The 17625-nt window shown below is 38.1% G+C and overlaps 1 protein-coding gene across 1 annotated transcript in view; it reads left to right on the top strand.

The window, feature by feature from the left end:
- POLR3B (RNA polymerase III subunit B) overlaps positions 1–17625 on the top strand; it is a 79929-nt gene that overhangs the window by 44142 nt on the left and 18162 nt on the right. Inside the window, exons 19-22 of the mRNA XM_009649472.2 lie at positions 4831–5040; positions 6923–7081; positions 8455–8572; positions 10227–10369. Coding sequence (XP_009647767.1) covers positions 4831–5040; positions 6923–7081; positions 8455–8572; positions 10227–10369 — 630 coding nt within the window. The remainder of the gene's footprint in view (positions 1–4830; positions 5041–6922; positions 7082–8454; positions 8573–10226; positions 10370–17625) is intronic.

Here is a 17625-nt window from a genome sequence, read left to right on the forward strand (position 1 = left end):
AAAGATGTGAAAGCCCAAGTAAACAGAGGGTGGACAACAGAGCTTGCAATGGGGTCTCTAATCCAGTATCTAATAAGTGTTAGGTATTAAAATATTAATACTTCTGCAGGATAACATTAAATGTCCTGAAAAATACCTCCCTTTCATGGGCAGAATGTGAGTCATCTTGTTGGAGGACTAGGGCTGTGCTTAGTGAGCAAACTGGATTTCAGTGAAATGAAATTGAAATGAAATCCCTCTGTTTTGGCATAGATAATTTACCATATGTTGCAGGTTGAACTGTAAGACTGAGGGGAAGTTATGATTAGGTGGCAAATACAACAGCAGCTGCAAGGACCTCAGTTGAGCGTTGACATTTTCAGTGCAAAGTTAACAGTTGTAGCTTAAAATCTGAGAAGTATTTAAGATTAAAATACAAGAGTCTGTACTGTTGCATTCCATGTGTTGCTAAAATAATGCTTAAGAGGATCAAAGGCTCCTAAAATTAGAGAAATTATATTAAATGGAGCTTTTCAATAGACATAGAAAATCAGTCACTTTTACACACTGTGCCTCTGTGACTGCAAAGCGTTGTATAAAAGCCTAATGTAAGAAATGAAAACATACACATTTTCCTGCCAGTAATCCACCATATTGCACATGCACATGCGCATCTGTGAAAGCGGCAGTGTGGGTACACAAAGCAAGCTGTACGCTCTCACAGCCCAACTGTGCACTGCAGTTTCAACCCAAATGTCATAACACAAGTCTTGAGTGAGGAGAGGAAGGTTTGGGTGTTAATTATTACTTTAACCTGTGAAAGAGCAGAAAGTATTTGAGGGGAGGGTGGTAGGTAGGTGAGGGCTTTGTTGCAGAGGTTGATGTTGACGCAACTTCTTTGATATTACCAAAAAAACCCTCTTACTGTATTATGTATGTTCTGCTTTGCTTCTGTGAAATAGCAAGCCCTTTATCTACTGCTTTGCCTTGTGCTGTAACTGTTCGAATGTGTTATAATTGAGCTGAGAAGACAAACGTGCTTCAAGGAACTGAGTGCTGGAGGTTGAAAGGCTTGTTGGTGGGCTGAGAGCTGAAGTGCTCCCAAATTTTGTGTGGCTAGCCTATTGGCAGAGAATTGAAACAAATGTCAAAGCAAAACCAGCTGTTGCTGGTCATCACAGCTGGACCTGAGTGCTTTGTGGCCAGGGCTCAGTTCTGCCATTGCTCTCTGAGGAGCAGCGTTTGTGCTCTGCAACACCATCTCTTTTTGCCAGCTCTTCTCTCTCTGGTAGCAGGCACAGAAGTGCTGAGACAGAAATGAACCGGACTACTTCCCCCAGCTTACCCGTAATCTTTTTAACTGACTTTTTAATCTTTCTCCAGTGAAAAGAATATTTCAAATGCTGAACATCCAGATCACTTAATACATGTACTGTGAAAATCTCACTAAGCTAAGTTGGAGCCCCCTCCACAAGGTTCAGTGCAGCGTTTAAAAACTGTACTCCTTTCTCTGTTGGTTTGTGCTCATATGAAAGGACTGAATGGTAGAAAATCCATGGTGAAATCAGGGGAAATACAGAACTACGGCAATTATTTTCTTGGCATGTGCAGTAATAGCCCTTTTGGCCCATATCTTAAGTAGATTGATTCCTGTATCCTTGTTAATTTTGATTGTACAGTTTAATGTTGCTGCAAGTAATACACCAGAGAGTTGGATAAACCCTTATTTAAGCTAGCTGTTTGTTCCGGTGAGTTCTCAAAACTTTCTGCATCAGAATAAAAAATATCCCATTTATGCTAAATATCAGTAGGTAGCGGTTTTACAGTGATTACTTCACACTGAAGAATGATCAAATGATACTTTAAAAGGGAAAAAAAAAACTTGTCAGGAAATGGAAAAAAGGAAAGAATGCACACGTGCATTCACAATATACCAAGTGCCGAGAAAAGCAAGAAAATGATCTTTGTTGTATCCAGGTCAACCTTGTGTGTTTTGCTTTAAACAGGGCTAATTACCAATGAAAAAAATTGGTTCTTGCTGTTGGGATAATTATAAATGTGGGTCATTGTGAGCAGGGTTTGTTATGGTGAACTTTAATTATACTTTACTTTTGCTTGGCTGTTTGGCTGAGGCAAACAAGGGCTCTGTTCTTTCAGAGAGAAAACAGAAATAAAGCTAGTGACTTCCTTCATTTCAACGCCCACACAGAGGTCTCATCCCCACACACCAGCCCTCAGACGAAGAGGGCTGCTTCTTAATTTTAAATAAGCAGATTGTGGTTTAAGACTGTGGTTTGTTAGACCAGTCTAGAGAAGGCATTATTTCTATGACCGTTAAGTTGTAGCAATTAGGACAAATATTGCTGATGTACAGCATGCTTTTTGGCTAGTTTATTTCACTTGTGCTCTTGAATCATTCTCTAACCAGTTCCTTTCCTGCTAGGATATCCATCATTGATATACATGTATATGTTTTCCATTTGATAGGATACAGCATTCAGCTCCTGAAGAACTGCCTGAATACAGTTGATTATTATTGAGGCTCAAGATCTCAGTAATGTCAGTTGCTCGTGGCTCCTGGTCTAATACAGACAGTAACAGTTCCATTAGGCTTATCTGAACCTCTGATAAAAATGCCAACTTTGAAGGAAGTGAAGCATCTGAGAGAGAAACAATTTGCATTACCTGAAATATGTAAAAGTGTCATCCATAACCATTGATATATAGGGGACTTCCACAGATATATAACTGGGTTATAAAGGACAAGTTTAGCCATGATCAGGTGCTCCAGACTTCATCCCATCTTATCATCCCTAACTAGCAAACCATAGCAGGTACAGCATATAAGTTTCTCTCTTGGAGGAGAAAAAAATTGCAAGCATTTCAAAAGTTGGCATGGCTTACTCAGGAGAAGATTTGTCTCAATGACAGGAAAGTGTACCTATCCATGAAACTTTTAAGATGAGCTCTACAGCAGACAACCTATCCTGAAAGCACACAGATTAGCCATTCTAGGTGCAGAGGGAAAAAATAGTCTAAACCTCTAAGTTTTTTATCTGGAAGTATGTTTTACTAGTTGTATAGTGGGAAAACCAGTTTTTTTATCAAAGTACAGTGAAAACCATGTCTAAAACTTAGGCTAAGAGAATTATCAGAAGTAACAGGGCTTTCAGATGGTGGGCCTTGGCAGGGGGTGACTGGGAAGGTCTTCAGTGTTGATGAATCCAGGCCCTACCAGTTGTTTCTTACTGGAGACAGAAAATACTGCTCAGGGATGATTAATTTCTTTCGCCAAGAAAAAGACAAAAAAGCAACTGCTCAAAAGCAAGAGACAAGTAAAGCCCGTCAACTCTACCAAATCTTCCCTGCCATTTGAAAACACTGTGCCTGTGGCTTCAAATCCACTTTCTAGAACCAAAGAAAGTCCAGGCATGTGAGAGCTGGTTATAACAGTTTATTTTCAGACAGTATCTGTTGAGCTGTCTCCCCATTCTCGTCCTTGGGAAGGGCAGACCTGTGGTGGTTTAGGAGAGAGAGCTTAATGCCAAGGACAGGACAGGTCTTTGGAAATGCCCGTGATGCTGCCTGGTTTTAGATACTTGATTTTCTAGACGTTTTATTTAAATGCAGGCATTTGGAAATTGCAAGTAGATGTGTATAAAACATTAAGCTGGCCTTCCCTAAGAGAAAATTTGTTTCCAGCTGTATTATATTCTGGCTACGTGAAGTCTTCATTATACACTGGCTGCTTTGACCTTTCCTTGAAAGCAGCCAGCCTCTGAAATTGCAGGAGAAAATTGAAAGGGTTTGAAAGACTCCCCTCCTAAGCACAAGTACTACAGAATATTTAGCACTTAAAACTTTAAAACTTTAACTTTTCAGACTATAATTTCTTAATTGCTTAGAGACATAGCATAGTCCTAGTACAGCAAACTCTAATAACATACGATTGCCTTAACTTTTGTTCTGCTACACAACGGTTTACGTTTCCCTGCTGGGTGTTAATTATTTTTTCCTCAGATTTCAGAAGACACTTTGGCAGTCTGATGGGACAGGGCCAAAAATTTCAGTCTCAAGCTGGGAGGTCTATACAAAGGATTGAATTCTGAACCGTAAATTTAAAATTAATTTCATGTAAAAAGACAAATATATTGTGAATGAACTTCTACTGTAGTCTTTCTAGCAATGATGCCTCTAATTTCAGAAAGTAAATCAGTCTTGGCTGCTGGTAACTATATGCTTTGTTCATGCTTTGTGACATTCTAACACAGGCTGCTGTTGAACTAATTATTGCCCAGAAAAGGAAGGAAATATGATGTGGAAGACGCAGAGCTTGATCCACAGTTCCTCCTGAACTCAATGAGAGTCTTTCTATTGATTCTCATGAAATTTTGGATCAGGTCTATGGAACACAAGTTCAGCTCTCAAAAAAACCCCTATGGCTGTTAGAACAATAAAAGCAAACTTCATACTTGCAGTTTTATTCAGTGTCATGATTAAAAAAGAAATCTTACTTGCATTCAGTCATATGGGACCTGACTTCGATTTCTTTTGTTGTTGTTGTTTTTGTCTTGATGCTTAGATTTTTCCCATTTAAGAAAAAATCAATAATTCTTTCTGGAAGCATAAATTAAGAAGCCACTTACATCTTTATTTAAATTTAATAATGTAAAGTTGTTTTGGTTCAGTCTTTTTTATGATTTTTTTTCTCTTCTTTTCTTGAAGAATTTCTGTTATTAGATGAAATTTCTCAGTTTGTGGTTTTAGTTAATTTGCATTCTGGTAATTTTTTAGCCAAACCGTTTCTAGGAAACTCACTAATGTTCACATGCTTTTTTCTTTTATGTACAGGTACTATTGGATACAATCAAAGAAACAGGATAGATACTCTTATGTATCTTCTAGCCTATCCGCAAAAGCCGATGGTAAAAACCAAAACAATTGAACTGATAGATTTTGAGAAACTGCCTGCTGGACAGAATGCTACAGTCGCTGTGATGAGCTACAGCGGTTACGATATCGAAGATGCTCTTGTCTTAAACAAGGCCTCTTTGGACAGAGGTAGGAACCATCAATTCTTTCCCACTTCTCTAGAGTGTGTTACAATACATGTTTTAATAAACTGGTTGTCTCGTGGTGTTATCCTGTAATAAGTCTTATTGCAGTTATGAACGGCACATCTCCAATTAAGAAATTGAATTCCAAAACTGCTCTGAATGCTTTTGTTTGTTTTCTGCATGTATAGTGATTATAATTCCATGCTGGCAGTAGTTCGGTGAAGTTGCCAACATGTCAATAAACTTCTGAATATGGATATTATAAGAAAAAAAGGCTAACTTTTGACCTCAAATGAAAGGTGTAAATAGTCCCTTTTTGCAAATATTTAGTTTATAAAAAATGCAAGGTATTAGATAATCTGTTCTGTTGGGCTTGCTTTTTAGATGGTTACCTGAACCTTTGTTCATTAGTCATTAGAGGGTTCTCATTATTTTCACCAGTAACAAAAGCAATAGATGAAATTGGACTTCTGAACGTATTTGGGAAAGGAATGGAACGTGTGGCAGTTTGTGCCACTGTGAACTTGATGCTTTGAGGGAGCAACAGCAGTATTGCCTACTTTTTGAGAGAAAATAATAGTATTGTCTAAAGCAAAATAATTTAGTGTTTATTCAGAGATAAACTAATGACTTGCTTCCTTAAAAGAAAAAAAAAATCTATGCAGTGCAGTGTATTTTATGTAAAAAGTACGTAAGCACCGGATAGAAGGTAACCAAGTGAAACCTCTGTTTGTGCTGGTCTGGCCTCTCTTGCTCTCTCCACAGTTCATCAGCGCTTTATGTTAATGCTGCTCGGGTTTGGAAGAGAGTTGCCTGAAAACTTAGTTTCTCTTCTCTCTCTTTTCTAAATAAATTCCTTTGAGAGAAGACATAGTGCAGTGTGATCAAATTGGTTTTCGTTTCGGGTGGCCAAAATCAGATTCTTCCATGACTTTATTCCCCCCCACACTCCCTTCCTCCTAGTTGCTAGGCAGCAATAATAGTATTCCTAGACATGTATCTTTGGCATTAATGTCTGCCGCATTTAATTTATGCCTCCTTTTCTAAAACAACAACAGGCATGATTTAAAACTGAATGTTTTCTTTTCTGGTAGACTGGTAACATTTACAGGGAGAGCTGTGGTGCGTGTCAGGAGTTACTTGACATAATCTGAAGATATAGCTCTACTGTATGTGGCCACAACCATCTTTCAAATGAACTAAAATAATGTAGGATTATTAGAAAGCCTTTGCTCTTGGCTGTCTGTAATTCTAAGTGTGATGAAAGTGTTTAGTACTGTGGCTAGTTGCTGTACTTGGAGAGAAATTCCAGAGATGCCACTTTTCTCATCTGAAACCCAAACCAAACCTATTTTATAATAATATAAGTAATTCAGAATTCTTTCAGCTGGGAAAAAAGTGAGTAATGGGGTGATTATATGAAACACTCAATCAGTACTTCCCTGCTAGGCTAGCCTGCGTCAACCACAAACACGAGTAAAAGTTCAGGTTTCTTAGAACTCCGGAAAGGAAGAGTTGTTGTTCTTGTCCTGTTACAGTCTCTTCTCCTATGTTATGTCTCCCTGCGGACCACCAAAGGTAAGAGAAATGATGCATATGTGTGTGTGTGTGTGCAGAGGTATAGAAGGCAATTAGCACAACTTCAGAATTGGACCGTAGTCCAATGTCTAAAAAAAGTAGCATGCATGATCTGATTTTTAAATTGTGAGCTACCTGGTATCCATATACAATTCTAGGCATATTCAAGACAATGAAAAATCTAACTAATAAAAAACCATTTTATATTCTGTAGCTCAGCAGGTGCTTCAGCATTCTTGTTTTATTCTGATACTGTGTTTTAAAGGATCTTTGAACTCCAAGGCAGATGAGTTTGTGTTACATTTTAGGTTTTGGAAGGTGTCTTGTATATAAGAACGCCAAGTGTACACTGAAGCGTTACACAAACCAGACATTTGATAAAGTTATGGGTCCAATGTTGGATGCAGCTACCCGTAAACCAATCTGGCGCCATGAAATTTTAGATGCTGATGGTATCTGCTCTCCAGGTATGTCAAACTACACGTTCATGTTCAGTCATGACATCTTCATAATCTGAGGTAGAAATTAATGTTCTGTTAATATTTCTTGTGCACCTTGTTTTATACTTAGTGTAATGAATTGTTTTTCTTTAAGGTGACTGTCTTGTAATGGAAAATTAAAAATGTCAGTTTCTGAAAGCAGTGTGGTATTTAACAGTGAGAATCTACTGAAGCATTAGAACTTCTATTCTTCTTATATCTCCAAACTGGCAAACTTTTAATATTGTAGGTTTTTACTGTTTGTCACACATCTTCTGTTGTTGTTGTTTTTTAAGGATAGATTCCTTAGTATTTTCATTTCGTACGTCAGAACTTCATCTCATGCTGTCAGTTAATGCAATTGTTTGATGAAGTAAAACCTTATGTTTTTATCACTTCAGAAATACGTTTGGAGAGAGATAAGAAAATAAATACAACCACATTTAGTTATGAGGATAGGTGTATAACTTTCCAATGGAAATAAACTTGAGAAAGAATTCTCCCATACTGTCATCCTTCAATTAGGAAATGGCTTGATAGATCTGCTGAGATCTAGTAAGAAAAGTGCTGTAAAAGGCACTAAACTTAATTCCATTGTAATAACACAACTGAGTCACTTTTGCTCTTTAGCACGTCACAATGGAGCTTTCAAAGTTAATTAAAAAAAGGCAAGAACCTTCTGAAGTGTTAGGATAGATAGGACTGGGGCGGACTCCAGACTGAGGCTGTTCTCAGTGTGTATGTAAAAACCTCTTTGAAGTAGTTCATTTGGACAGAAATGAGACACAGGCTGAAGTTCGGTGTAATTTTGTGGAGGAGGTGGGAGGCAGGTACTTGATGTGCATTAGTATCATTGGGCATGCAACCCAACTGGTTTTCTATGTGAAGGGCAGGATAAGGGAATGAAGGGGAAAGTACTAGATGCATGAGACCAGAAGCAATAGGAAAAAGTAATTGCAAGTGGAGGCTGAAAGTAGTCTTGCACAACTCATTGTGGAAATGATGTGATGTCCTGAATTTAAGTGTGAATTTCTAAAATACATCAGTTACAGTGATGTTTGTTCATTTTCTCCTTACTTCTGTCTGGTGACTTCAGATGCTTTTGCGTATTCTTTACACCCAGGGTGTGTTGAATAGCTATTCTCATAGTGCACCCAGCATGCAAGCTATTCTGTTTTGGTTTACAAAAAAAAAGCTAGTTTAATGATTCCCTTATCATGCAATATTTAATAAAATAACACGGCTTACTTCCTGGACATGTTCCTCCCAGTTTGTCTTCCAGCTTCTTTTAAAGTTTAAAATGTATTTCTAACATAGGCAGCCAGAAGTTTTCATGGTGCTTTTTTTCTTGTTCTTTGAAGGTGAAAAAGTAGAAAATAAGCAAGTCCTGGTGAACAAATCTATGCCAACTGTGACCCAGACGCCTCTTGAAGGAAGTAGCGTGCCTCAGCAGCCACAATACAAAGATGTGCCAGTAACGTATGTTGCATCATAACTTTATACTTGGGGAAGGTACCTAGAGGAAAGGTATCTGAGAAAATACTCTATTCTAGAAAAGTCAAAGGAATAAACTTCCCTCAGCAAATGAGACTTAGGTCTTGATTTTTCACAAGATTTTTCAGAGCCTAGGTTATTTTCAGAAGTGCCTAGCCACTTAATCGCTAATAAGTTAGATTCTGACACCTGACAGGCTGGAATTGCAAAGAGAGAGAGAGGAACCCTCCTGAAGATGTATGTATAGGGAGGAACCATTGAGTAGGTTCCTAAGAGAAACTGAGGAGAGAGCTAAAACAGTGATTGAGGGGAGAGGAGTCACTCATGGATGAAGTGATGGAGAAACAGGAGAAAAGCAGGATGAGTGGGAGGGCAGAGAGGTGGTGTGTACTTAATGAGGAGGTACATCTCCTCCATGCTGGCTCCCACAGAAAATGGCCATTGCTGACTGGTGCTCAGCCTTCACTTTGCCAGGCAGGAGGCCAGGAGATGGAGGCCTTCCTATCTTAGAGGCTGACAGTCAGCTCATTCTGGCCGCTCCTATTAGATGTCCTTTACCAGTGAATGGGAAAGGACAGTCAATAAGAGTTTTTCCCATCCTGCTCTTAAAGAACAGGAGAGGGCTTCCAAGGAGCGAGATGAAAATTTTGCATTAAATGTAACAATAAATAAATAAGTAGTGAAGGGGTTTTCACTGTTTTGTCAAGAATAGCCTTGACAGTTTAGTAAATTAGCAGAGAGTGAGGCAAGCAATTGGTGCCTGTATCAGAAAGGCAGAATTAGCTTTGCTGCACTTCTGTGTTTCATAACAAAGAGAAAGCTCTAGGTTTACTCCTGCAAGATAAAGAAGTGAGGCATCAGTGTAATTATCAAGAGGAAGGAAGTGATCCTGCCAGGTAAAGATGTGGATCTGAGGTTAGGTGTCATAGTTTGACCATCTCAGCTAACTGAACAAGACAAAATAATCTCCTAAATAAGGTATTAAAATCTGCTCTACCCTCACTCTGCAATATGTGGAAAAAAGCTGGCACCAGAATAATTCCCTTTTCCTTCCTGCTCTGTCATGCCTATCTTTTTTCTTCTTTTTCTTTTTTTTTTTTTCTCTCTCCTTCCAAAATCTCTGCATCTCAGACTCTGGAGTTCATCTCTTTCTGTACCTCATACTATGTTCTGCCCTTGGTTCATTTCCATGCTTGCACCTGATCCATAGTTTCAGTCAGGATATTGTGCCTTAATTTTGCTCTTAAATTCTCATGGTATATTCCTTAAACTCCCTTCTTCAACTATAACTATCTGTTTGGCTTTTGTTTATTTAACTGACAATCCAGAAATTTTCAATATACCAGGAAGCTTTTTTCTGTTAGGAAGAGCCCACACATGACAAAAAAAAAATACCGTGTTCTTTACAAGTTCGGCTTAATTCTACCTTTGTTTCTATTATATCTCTTAAGCTTTTTCTTTTCCAGAAACATACCCTACTCTGGAACTCTCTCTCTGTATAATCTTTACTCCATTGGCCTCCTATATATAAGTTCCACAAAGACTACAGTTTAGCCAGAAGCTTACCAATACAGATACTTGTTTGAAACTTGCGTTTGATTCATAGATGTAAACCTCATGTTTTGTCTTCTTGTACTAGCTACAAAGGTGCGACTGATTCTTATATTGAAAAAGTAATGATTTCATCAAATGCAGAGGATGCTTTCTTGATCAAAATGTTGTTGAGGCAAACCAGACGTCCAGAAATTGGAGATAAATTTAGCAGTCGTCATGGGCAGAAAGGTAAGCTACACGTTAATAAAAATAAATGCATGCTGGGTATGCCTACTATACATACATAATATCATCATGCATGTTTCCATTGATTCGTTTAGATCTTTTATGAATACAACAGTAGAATACCATATCCCTTTTTTGATTAAGTTCACCTAAGTTAGCAGTGATGCTTCTGAAACTGAGGAGAGGAATTGGCAAACAGGCAAACACAACTCTGTGTTGACTTATGAATCTGGAAAACATAGCAGTTGCCCATTTTAAACAAGAACAGGGGTTTGAGGGTTTTTTACCCAAATGTTGTAAGCTTGCTACATTTTTAGGTCTTATTTTGGTTTGAGAGCATTGCTCATTCTTTTGTCTGATGTGGTGGGCAGGCAAAGAGGTTGATATTACCAAATCCTTTCCATTGCAGCACATACACTCCTTTCCTGTTACTGAGCAAATGTGATACTCTTAGTAACTGCTGGAAAAAAAACAATCCTTACTTCCTAGCTTTGAATTCTGAGGAGCTGGAACCAGAGCATAAAGTATAAAGCACGCCGACCTCTTATATCTGGTAACGCAAGTATCTGCTAGGTCTGTGTGGAGGGCAGAGGGAGAGAACTGAGGAGGTAACGGAGGACACTGTTTAGATTTGAAACGTTAATACTTAAAACTAATTGTAGTCAATTAACTTGCAGTAATACAGCAAATTACGATACTAGTTAAGGGACATTGTCTTGCACACAAACTGGCCTTTTGTGAGCAGTGTTCTCTTTGTCAGAAGACACATGGAAGAGAGACTGCTTGTTGTTAGGAGGAGCACCCTGAAAGCATCCCCTTCAGCAGTTTGTGACACAGTCCCGCTCTACTCCCAGCATCGTGTTGGGTTTGACCTTGTTGTACTGATTCACATCCTGTATTCTTGGAGCAGAACCAGACAACTCTGTGGGCAAATATGTCCAGCAGGGAGCTGGTACTTGCACAAGATCCGTATGTAGATCTGAGCCAGTTAAAACAGATGAAACTGCTACAAATGTCACCAGTACAAAGGCAGTATCCAGCCCTGGAGCTCTCTTAAATGAAGCTTAAACAGAATCTCCAGCATGTTCAGTGCCTGTGTGATTGGAAGAGGTACGAAGAGCGGCTGCTTACAGATGGACCCAGGCACAAGTAAGAAGTAATTTTTGTAATTCTCCATCCCACTATTTACTTCTTGATTCGCATGTGTAGCCTGAAGTCAAACTTGAGGTCATTTATGACTTCCTGGGGCTACGGAAGTACATAAGGATCAGTGGCAATGAGGTGCCCAGGTGTAACTGAAGTGAAAGATTGCACCCCTGTCATGAGATGCAGGGCTAGCCACAGTAATCCTCATTTCTGTAGTCTCCAGTTTTGGTGATCACGACATCTACCTAAAGCAAACCAAATCAATCAAAAGAGGTGAAATGGGTATGAAAGGCAGTAGTTGATCATAGTATCAGCTGTTACTAGATGTTGTCTCAACATCTTTATGTGTGTTTCTAAGTATAATCAACACAGGCTTTCTCAGTACATCCAGCTCTCTCCAAGATCATCCTTACTTCCACAGCATCTTTCCACAGACACATAAAACTGGCTCTTGAAACTCTGTATTCTAAAGAATTTCTTCCATTGCTTCTGTTGTCATTAAGAAATAGAATCTCTTCTGATAAGCATTGAAACATTTTTCTTACTTGTATTTTCAAGATGGCTTTTGATCTAAAAATAGGAAGCGATTCTCACTGGGTCCCTAAGTGATTTGGAAAGCAGTACCTATTGAAGGCTTCAAAAAAGTAAAGAGGCAGCAGTACATGCTTGGCTTTCCTTTCAAAATCCAGTCTAGTTCTTGCACTACAGCCATGTAGCATAGTTTCAGTAAGTGGGAGGGAAGATCATTGGCTTCAGAGGCAAACGGGAAGAGTTGAGCCATTGGAATGGTTCGGCTGCCCCATTCCTTCCTTCTTTCCAGGAAGATTCTCCTTCAGGAAGATTTTGTGTAGCATCTCTTTCAAACAGTTTTTTAATCTCATGCACAATGAAGATGTCAACACTTATAAGCCTATGTCTGCTTTTAGACCAAAGCCCATTTCTTCATATATTTCGAGCTTCATCTATGTAGTCCTTTCTCCTTATAAGTGGCATGCGGCATGCTAGCTGCAAGTTATTATATAACAATATGATCGGTACTGTGCAGGACAAATTTTCATACTAGAATTAAAAAAAATAGCCTACAAATTTTATTAGAGGCTGCTTCATTATTCATCATAAATATCTATGGTCATTTGTATGAAAAATTTAAGCAGGTAGGATTTTTCTCCTATCTTGGGCTATTGATGTGCACCTATTGAAATAGTTAGTTGAACAGGATTTAAGTGGAACTGATTTTCATACCTCTCCAAACATCAAGAAAAAGGGTGCTCTGCAAATCTAGAACCATCAGAGGAGAAAAGGTGGGAGTGGAAAAATGACAGAACGAAACAGAATTGTGTCAGGCAGGCTGCAATATGGCTTTAGGGAGCAGAGAGCTTTCCATAAGGCATCTCACAGTCTAGAGCAAGGTCATTTTAGAGGTCTCAAAGGACAGAGATCTCAAGAGTACTTTTGCTACTCATCAAACCCTGATATTCATGGTCAAATTCAGAAACAACTAATACACACTGTACTAGAATATGGTGGTATTTAATATCCCCAAAGTCATAGAAAGTTAGTAATATTCTTTTTCCAGAGTAAAATGCCTATGGAAATCCCATGGGAGTGAAAAACGACATCCTAAATGCTACAGGGAACTGTGAGGGCACCCATAATTATGCCTGGCATTGCATCAGGTTAGAAGGACTCATCCCCCATGTATCTGTGCATTGGACCTGTAATAATAATAAGGCAAACACATCAACTATTAAGAACAGCAGATGTCTCTTTCAGTTTGGCTTTGGAGATATGAGTTGCAACAGTTGTGTTACAGAGTTTGCAGGCATGTGCTTGTTAGCTGTCCAGTGCATCAATCTGTAGTAATCTATTGGGGGAGTGATCATATTCTAAATTATTACATTCTACGAGGATACATATCCTTCCTGGTAGTAGAGCTCTCAGTTCACTGGCTTGTAATACATTATGGGAAAAGATATTACAGTAAATGGGAGAAAGAAGAAATGTGCTCAGTGGAAAAGATAGAGGTGTTAGATACCAAGAAAGAATATACTGACAAGGACAGTGGAGTTTACTGTTTTGCAACTTCAGTATACAGTGAAGAAACAGATACTGACATTAATCTTAGCTTACAGGCAGTGATAGAACTGCAGAAAAGGCAGGGAAAAGGAAAGGGAAAATCTCCTTTGCTACCTGTTTAAAAATACATCTAGTATCATTCTTCTCTGACATCAGATTGGGGAAGGATCAGTCATAACAGAGGAATACAGACAATTGTGAAACAACAATCGTAATACAGTTTGACAGTTTCCATTGAGAGAATTTTTAATTAGCCCTGCATTTGTTCTCTCATCTTCGTCTCAATGCAGGCGATTACCACTTCAAGTTTAATATGTGAATGTTAGCTTTAAGCCCATCATAGGGCCATTTAAACCTATGATGATCTTAAACTAACAAGTACCTTGACTGAGTGAGGAGAAAGCATGTTTCTCTCTTTTTTGTATTGTCAGCCTTTTCTGTGAAGTATTTTGATTTCGAGAAGGAATGCATGAAGATGAGATTTGATTTCATGGAATTGTAGTAGTAGTTTTAAAACAGTTAAATATGTTCAAAATAAAAGATTGCACAAACCACATTTCTCAAGTTTTTTTCATGGGATTTCATACCTCTGTACTTTGTTGCTGGGGCAGATAGAAGTGGAGTAACAGAACTGGAAGTGTCTGGGTTATGACAGATTAAATCTCACAAACCAGCTTTAGCCTTTTGTTACAGAAGAGCCTTCCATTAAATATGCAGGTACATTTTGTAGGCCTCTATAATAATAGAGATCTATGCTGCTGCCTCTGTATTTGCTACCTTTTTTGTGTCCGCTCACGTGTCCACACTGTACTGGCAAGTGTCACCACTTCTAGCCTGTCCACTACACCCTCTTTTCATTCAAGTCCATGTTTTAAGTATGCTTCTTCCAAACTGCCTGTAAAAGCTAGCCTTTCCTTCAAGACCTGTCAACACAGAAGTGTATGAGGAGGAAAAAAACCCAAATGAGGCCATCACGTTGTGTTGGGAAGCGTACCAGGAAATATTTTGCTCTATCTCAATATTAATCTTCAAACTGGACGTTTCAGTAAGATCTTTGGGAGTGGGACTGTCACTTTAGTCTATAAGCCCTTAAGCTTCTAATGTCTCACAAAAAAAGTATACCTACCAGGGAGGACTTATCTTGAGCTGCAGGTCTTTGTTTTAACTATATTGCATCATATTTTTTCCAGAAGGATAAAGAAACTTTTTTGGTTAATTATTTTGTTTTTTAATCTTGCATTCTTCAAGCAAAGTCACTTTTCAAAGCACAGAAGGCTAAAGGATTGTTAAGCTAAAGAAGCTTCATCTGAGTTCCATACAAACTAAATTATTATATTTCCAGATTTCCTCTTGCTTTGCTTCAAGTCACAATGAAGAAAAAGTTGGGCTCCTTTGATGTGAAAAAAAGCAATATATCACTTCTCTGAAAGAACATTTCTCAGTCTCTCATGTGAAAAAGGATTAACACCTCCAACAAAGGTCCTGTAGATCACAGAACTAAGCAGCAATACTGAACAGTATTCCTGAGGAGTGGAAAAACTGTATTTAAGCAAGAGATTGTTTGAACTGGCAAACAGAAGCTTTTTAATAGCTGAAGATCTAAGATAAAGGATTAAACCTTTCTGAAGTATCTGCACTTAAACAACTCTAAAGACAAGGAAGCGAGTTTAAATTCATGAAAGATGGTCTTTGTTTTCCTAAATGAACCATGTTCTTTAGTGTCAAAACAAAATCCATTCACAGCATTGTCAACTACATAAACTTCATGACAATACTGCTTATCTACCAAAGTCTGACCTTGCTTACTTCTTAAAATTTTTACTAGTTTGAGCATCTGCCTTCTGCTTGCCTAACTTCATAGCTGAGAACAACTTGTCTTTCGCCTTGTAATGGGCACTTGTACAGTACGTATAAGCAGAACATGTAAAGTAAGATGTTAGTTTTAAGTAGTTACTTGTGTCATATTCCCCCATGTTCCAAGTCAGATTTAGTACTTTATCTCTAATAAAACATCAGCGGGTTTATAGGAATTAAATAGTTGAAGTGGCGTTAAAAATAACTTGTTATCGACTGCAGGAATGTGGGATGATTAGTTGGTATTAGGCATCAGGAAAAGTGGGAAGTTCTTCCCTTATTTTTTTTCTTCAGAAGTTGCATATGAGAAAATGAGATGTCAGAATGCCATTAAAACTTCTCATACCTTTTTTCTATTTATTTTTAACAAAACCGCTGCTTAGCTTGCTGTCTTAAGAAGAAAATTACAGCATTTTTTATCCCAAGCAGCAAACAGGTAACCTTATGACCTTTTCAGTAAATCCTCAACTGAACCTCTGAAATTAGGGTGATTTAGCATTTTATGGCACAGAATAAAAATCTCTAATTCTGTTTCCAAATAGTGTATCCTGAACACACATTTTATTAAGCTCTTGACTCATTCAGCCATGTGTATTTTGTAAAGTTCCTATGGTTATTGTTTTACAATAGCTGCTTCCAGAAGCATTGTAAGGGTTTCAATTAATCAGCTCTTTGTGTGCTTCAGACTATGCAAATTTATCACATCAGACCATTCAGCAGCTCATGGGAAAGCAGTGTACAAACTGTATTGTCTTCTAGCACCTCCTCTCATTTAGAGTGATGTTTTTAATAAGAAAACTAATCAAGTTTACTTATGCATTATTTATCTGTTAATTTTAATTCTGTTCTTTACCTCTTATGTCAAATGGGATGTAGCAAGTGATATGATAGATCAGTGAATGATTCAATATTGAACAAAGCTTATGTGATGCAGCACTTTTTTTTTTTTTTCCTTCTGGACTTGTTTTATGCTTAGTTAGCCAGCAGAGTATGTAATTAGAGCGTTTTGAAGCAGATGTACATTTTTGTTTAACCTTACTAATTTTTGAAAATCTCTTTGTCACTTGTCCACAATATATGGCGCTGTGTTACAGCTACAGCTCCTCTTAATTACGTGACGTAGTCTTATTTCTCAGGAGTATTTCCAAATTCTAGCAAATCTGGTAGTTCTAAAATAGACACTTTTCAAGTTAGTTTTAGCTCTTTTACCACCACATCATTAGAATAAGTAAACAAGCACATTTAGTAATGCGCTGCTTTTTATCTTGCTGATAGAAACTGGTATTACTGCTGCTTCTATTCACTTAGTCTCCTTTGCTCTCTAATGTCCCTCCTGCTGGTAGTAATTAGTTTTCTATATTAGGTTGTTTTGACTTATTTGATGATTTTTTTTTTTCATTTGGCATGTGTGTGTATAGAAGGCATCTTATCGTAGCCGGTGAAAAACTTTCCCATACTGTTGTTTCGTCCCTGCCCCCTCCCTGCCACCCCCCTTCCCCCTCTCTGCTGAGCTGCTGTTTTACAAGTCTGCGTATGTTCCTGTTTGTCAGCAAACTGTAAAAGCAACCGCATAAAAGATATCAATTCTGCAAACCTGAATTTCTCCTGATTAGAGAAAGAAACTGTTAAAGGACAAAAGTACAGGGTTTGAGGGGATCTTTGTGCTCTGTCAGGGCCTTGTGGAGGTACGTGGGTATTGAGATGCTGTCGGGGTTGATGCAGATAGCGTGTGTGAGGATGGGGGCCATCATGCATGGTCAGAGGGCTGTCATTTATTGGCTGGCATACAATAGCATTGAAAAACACTGCCTATGGCTGTTTTATACTTGCATGTTAAACCACTGTAGATGTCTGATTTAAGTTTATTCTAATTTGAACTGTTATACTTGCAGTAAACTGCTGTGCTTATTAATCCACTTTTTTTTTTTTGAGAGGGATATCTTAAAATAATTTCTTAGCATTACCACTAATTTTTCATCTAAGCTGACATTATGAAATTGATATACAATTTTTTTTTTTTCGAGAATTCAGTTTAGTTTTCAGTTGAAAAGAAATGAGATGTATCAAGCTGCTGGATGCTTTCTTGCTCAAACATACAACCAAAACGTACAACCATCTTGTTAGTCCACACATTCAAAAAATCATTTTGTTTTTTTGTTTTGTCTAGAAAAACAAGTGCAGCA

Source organism: Egretta garzetta, unplaced genomic scaffold (genome assembly GCF_000687185.1).
Source record: "Egretta garzetta isolate BGI_Z169 unplaced genomic scaffold, ASM68718v1 scaffold782, whole genome shotgun sequence".
Lineage (NCBI taxonomy): Eukaryota > Metazoa > Chordata > Aves > Pelecaniformes > Ardeidae > Egretta > Egretta garzetta.